General features: G+C 34.0%; 1 protein-coding gene across 1 annotated transcript; it reads left to right on the top strand.

Moving 5' to 3' along the window:
• Positions 1-2,150: 2,150 nt before the first annotated feature.
• LOC111895979 (uncharacterized) lies at positions 2,151-3,442 on the top strand. The gene is made up of 4 exons (XM_023892018.1): positions 2,151-2,397; positions 2,512-2,720; positions 2,766-2,999; positions 3,101-3,442. The coding sequence occupies exons 1-4, from the start codon at positions 2,151-2,153 to the stop codon at positions 3,440-3,442; spliced, it is 1,032 nt and encodes a 343-aa protein (XP_023747786.1).
• The last annotated feature ends 1,684 nt before the right edge of the window (positions 3,443-5,126 follow it).

Raw genomic sequence — 5,126 nt, 5'->3', positions numbered from 1 at the left:
GTTTGTGTGAATGGAGCTATCTCTGATACGATAAGCCATATATCATCAGATGGCTGTTCAAATTCAAGTTATTGAGAACTTGTCTCAGTATATGAAGGTGGAGAAACAGTTTGATCAACAGACCGATGAGAAGTTTTAGAGACAGGTGGCATGTCAAAGACAGTTTCTTGAGAATCTTGAAAATCTTCTACATGTGCCTTCTCTGATTGGGTCTCCGGAAATCTAAAAGAAGATTTGTCTGTTTGGTCTCTACGAGTTGAACTTCTTAGTCCTTCTTTGTAAGGGCTTTGATCTTTTTCCTTGTTATTTGTCTCAGTTGGGAATGCAGGTGCATGCTTACCAAATCCATGAAAGGGGCCAATGTAATCAAAATCAAACACACCCCTACTTACTCCAACATTAGTGCTCCCGAATTTATTCATCTTGTGAACTGTTTCCAGTGGATCAATAAAAACACTTAGGGGTGATGTGACAGGTGTTGATGCAGATTCTAGAACCACAAATGGATCATCCATTGCTTTAGACGAGACTGCATTGAAGATACGAATTGATAATGTCATCCCATTATATCTACAATACCATCCTCCTCTGTGAGAGGACCTGAACTAAAAAAAAGAGCATCAGTAGACAAGAAAATTACAAAAATACCCTTGTTCTAGTTAAAAATACAAATCTTGAAGGATAAAAAAATAATGCTATAATAAGTCCCTGATGCCAAATTTATCTAAGAAACATGTATTCATAACATAAGAGCCAAATTGATCTAAGAAAAATGTGAATTCAAACTGTTTGCTAGCTGATGCATAAGTCCCTAATGTCCACATAATTGGCATAATATGTTGGAAGTTCTTTTCTTCGAAAAGAAGCCAAGAAAGAAAAATACAATCCAAAATATTGGAATCGTTCTTAGAAGAGTTTGGGAAATTATGAACTTACATATTGGTTCAAAAAAGGCAAAAAAAAACCTCATTCTTATATGATATAGCTGCCTTATACCAAAAATAACATCAAAATAAAAATAAGAAAGAAGGTAAAATGCATATCACAATTAATCTAAAGTCTAAACGCACATGTAGTTAGAAAGAAGGTAAAATGCATATCTAAACCTCATTCTGATACGATATAGCTGCCCTTGTATCGACTCAGATCTTCTCTTCGCTCAGAAGAGCTGATCACAGATTAACACACCAGGTGAATAAATCCCATTTGTTCTCTTTTCTTCTTCTTCTTTTTCTTCTTCTTCTTCTTCTTCTTCTTCTTCTTCTTCTTCTATCTTCTATTTTTCCTCTTCCAATCACTCTAACAAATTCACGGTTGTTTAGCTACAAACAAGAATCGCGTCGACGCTTGTTCAAAAAACATTATGAAACAAACAAACAAACAAACCCTAGAGAAATGGAAATTAAAAGGGGGGAAATCGAATAACATGAGTAAAGACTTTGTTGAGACAAACGTGAAACAAGAAATGTGGGGAGCAGAAAACCCTAAAAAAAAGGGGGTTAACGAATTAACTGGAGATCGATTAACATCTAGAAAGAGATCATTAGCTAATAAAACCACCGAAGCCTTGTTATAGGATGAACTTGGAATGATTGAAACAGAAGAGGGTAGTGATGCATAAAAGAAAATCCCCAAATTTAATAGTAAATATGCATCCAATCGGACGAACTGATACATCATCGGAATCATCAGAAGCGTTATCCAAAAACTCATACCCAGCATTTTAGTGAACTATCGATCTAAATCAAAATGGAAGAGAATGTTGCTTAATTTTTGATTGATAACTTTAAAGAAGAAGAAGACGAAGGCCCTAGGGCTTTTTCTTGCTAATTAGAAGAGAGGCGAGGGGGGGGGTGTTAATTTTTGGGATTCAATAGGCGGGTGAAATCCTGCCTTAAAAACGCGTGCTTCATTAAACTTTATAAAGCGACACATTTAGACGACACACATTTTATGAAACGCGCCCTTCGCATTTCCTTTTTTTCCATTCTGACACTAATTTTACGGGCACGCACAAATGCGTGGCCTCTATCCCTCAAATTTTGCAAAACTGACATTATTTTTTAGGGCATGCATGAATGTACGTCCTCTATCAGCGAGTGTCATTGTTTGCGCGTCATTAAAGGGACTTTTTCTAGTAGTGTACTGATATGTATGGTAAGTGGGAAGAATCATTCATGAAGTTGGATGCATTTAGAGAAGAACTATTAATTAGGAATGAAGGAAGCATTGTGGAAATTGACTTTGATATTGCTGGTGACAAGAAACGATTCAAAAGGTTTTTTATTTGTCTAGCAGCTTGTTCTGAAGGGTTTCTTGGTGGTTGTTGTCCTTATATTTCTCTTGATGCTTGCCATTTAAAAGGAAAGTTCACTGGTGTACTAGTTGTTGCAACTGGTATTGACGATAACAATTCCATCTTTCCAATAGCTTATTTTGTGCTTGAATTATAGAGTACACAATCATGGACATGGTTTCTTAAATTACTTAAAAAAGCAATTGGGATGCTAGATGGTCTTGTGATCTCATCAGACATGGAAAAAGGGTTAGAAGTAGCTGCGATGCACATTTCTCCTAATGCTGAGCATAGAGAATGTGTACGAAACCTATATAGCAATTTCAAGAAACAATTTCGTGGTGAATTCTTCAAGAAACTTTGGTGTGCGGCAAAAACCTACCGTCCTACCAAGCATGACAAATTATTGAAGGACATTGCTGATGTAAGTTAAGATGCCATTAAATATCTAAATAACAACCACAAAAAGATATGGAGTAGAAGCAAGTTTGAAACACCATCCAAGTGTGATTACATCACTAATAATATTTCGGAATCGTTTAATTCTTGGATTGGTGCAACACATTATAAACATGTGCTTGATCTACTTGATGCAATTAGAGAAAAGCTTATGAAACGGTTTGACAAGAAGAGGATGTTACTGAAAAGATGGAACGGTGTATTTGTTCCTAATGCTATGATTCGTCTCAATGACATCTCTAAGGTAAGTATGTTAAGTTATAGTTCAATTATATATGCATATTTTTTAAACTTGGATGATGCATATAGATCTCAATAATAAATGTTTGTTTATCTTTCATGTAGAACTTGGGCGAGTATGAAGTATGTGGAAGTGGTGATAATCAAGTTGGGGTGAAGTTCAATGGAATGCGCTTGGAAGTCAACCAAGACACAAGAAAATTTGGTTGTCGAGTGTGGCAAGTTACGGGGTTTCCATTTGTACATTCAGCGGCTTTTATTGCTTTTACAAGGGATGTTATTTGGGCCCAATATGTTGATCAATATTTTAGTATACAAAAATTTAAAGAAGCATATGCTTTCAAAATTGCTCTGATGCCCGGAAAGGATCATTGGATTAAAAAAGATGGGGAGAAAATTTACCCACCTCTCATGAAAAGACCGCCTGGAAGACCCAAAAAAATATAATTAAACCCTCGGATGAGCCTAAAAGAAGGCACATGTGTCCGCGATGTGGTGAGTATGGACACCGTGAAAAGACTTGCAAAAATACCGCATCCCAAAGTATTGATCCAAGTGAAACATCCACGTCTACAAGGTTGCTCAAAATTACATTTATTTTGTCTTATTTCATAAATAGATATCAAAAAATATACAATGCTGAAATTGTTTTTATTTATTTTAGGAAACGTGGAAAAAAAACAAAATCTGGCGGTAGCTTGGGAGTTTCATGAGGTCCATGTGAAAAAAATTGATGACAATAGTTTGTCCTTTTGACAATTTTCTTATTTTTATTGATTACAAGCTGTAAGATGTTGCTAAATAGTTTTTTCTAAAAAGTATGTAACTAAAAATAATTTGTTTAGTAAGTATGATGGTAAAATGATTTTTCTACAAAGTATGTTGCTATAAATACGTTTGTTTACAAACTATGTTGCTAAAAAGATTTGTCCAAAAAGTATGTTGCTGAAATTTAAAACAACAGGGACCAAACTGTAACTAAAGCAAAATTTAAAACAACAAGGAGTAACCTGTAACTATTGCTAAACTAAAAACAACGGGTACCAAAATGTAATTACTGCAAAATTTAAAACAACATGAACGAAAATATAAGTACTGCAAAATTAAATCAACAAGGACCAAACTGTAATTATTGCAAAACTAAAAACAACAGGACCATATTGTAATTAATGCAAAATTTAAAAAACAAGGACCAAACATGTAAGTATTGTTATTAAAAAGTACATAAACAAAAACATTGGCTATTGTAATTAATAGCATCGTACTTACACGTCATCCATTATAATACCACATATATACTTCATACATTACATTACATGCTCCTAACATGTTACATCAAACATAAAGGGCGTTGTAAAAATGACAGTGTAGTTGTAACAAGATGGTTGTTTATGGTTCAGGTAGCAGATTCTGAATGTTGCATCTTATTTTCTTCATTATCATTCTTTAGTATCTCAATGGCATGTGATGAGGGGCTCACTATTGATGTTGAAAATGAAAGTGTAGTAGTAGTAGTACATGTGTCTGCCTTGTGCTTTGAACTTCCATTCGAACTCACTATATTTGTAGCAAGAGGTTGGCTATTTGAAGCACTTGTTCCCCTATGTAAGCATATTATCAATCAGAATATATCCAAGAAAAGTATTATAATTTATCCATTAGAAAATACATATCATGAGACTTTTGCATGAATAGCTATGTATCTCCCAAAACTACTATTTGGTAGGAAACTTTCATGTATTCATGCTTTTAATAAATGAACAACAAAAGCTTCCATCTTTCAAATTTCAAAAAGCTTATCTAAATTTCTCTTAAAACTCAAACTAGTAGAATAGAATCAATGATGAAAAATCTCAATTCCATAATACCATGAAAAGTATATGAAAGCCATATGGATATATCTCATTGTCAAACATACCAAAATATCAAAGAAAAGCTCTATGATGCACAAACTACACCACCAGCAAAATCTCCAAATCTGATCCTTATTGTTACTGATCATCATTTCATTACAATAAAGAATTTATATGTATTAAACTTGAAATTACCTGAAATTGTTGGTTTTCTAACCTATAGTAAGCTCAAAAGCATCACGATTTAACTCCACGACAAGGAAATCAATAAAATTGAA

The sequence above is a fragment of the Lactuca sativa genome, chromosome 4, assembly GCF_002870075.4.
Source record: "Lactuca sativa cultivar Salinas chromosome 4, Lsat_Salinas_v11, whole genome shotgun sequence".
NCBI lineage: Eukaryota > Viridiplantae > Streptophyta > Magnoliopsida > Asterales > Asteraceae > Lactuca > Lactuca sativa.
This window is presented reverse-complemented; position numbering and strand designations above follow the sequence as displayed.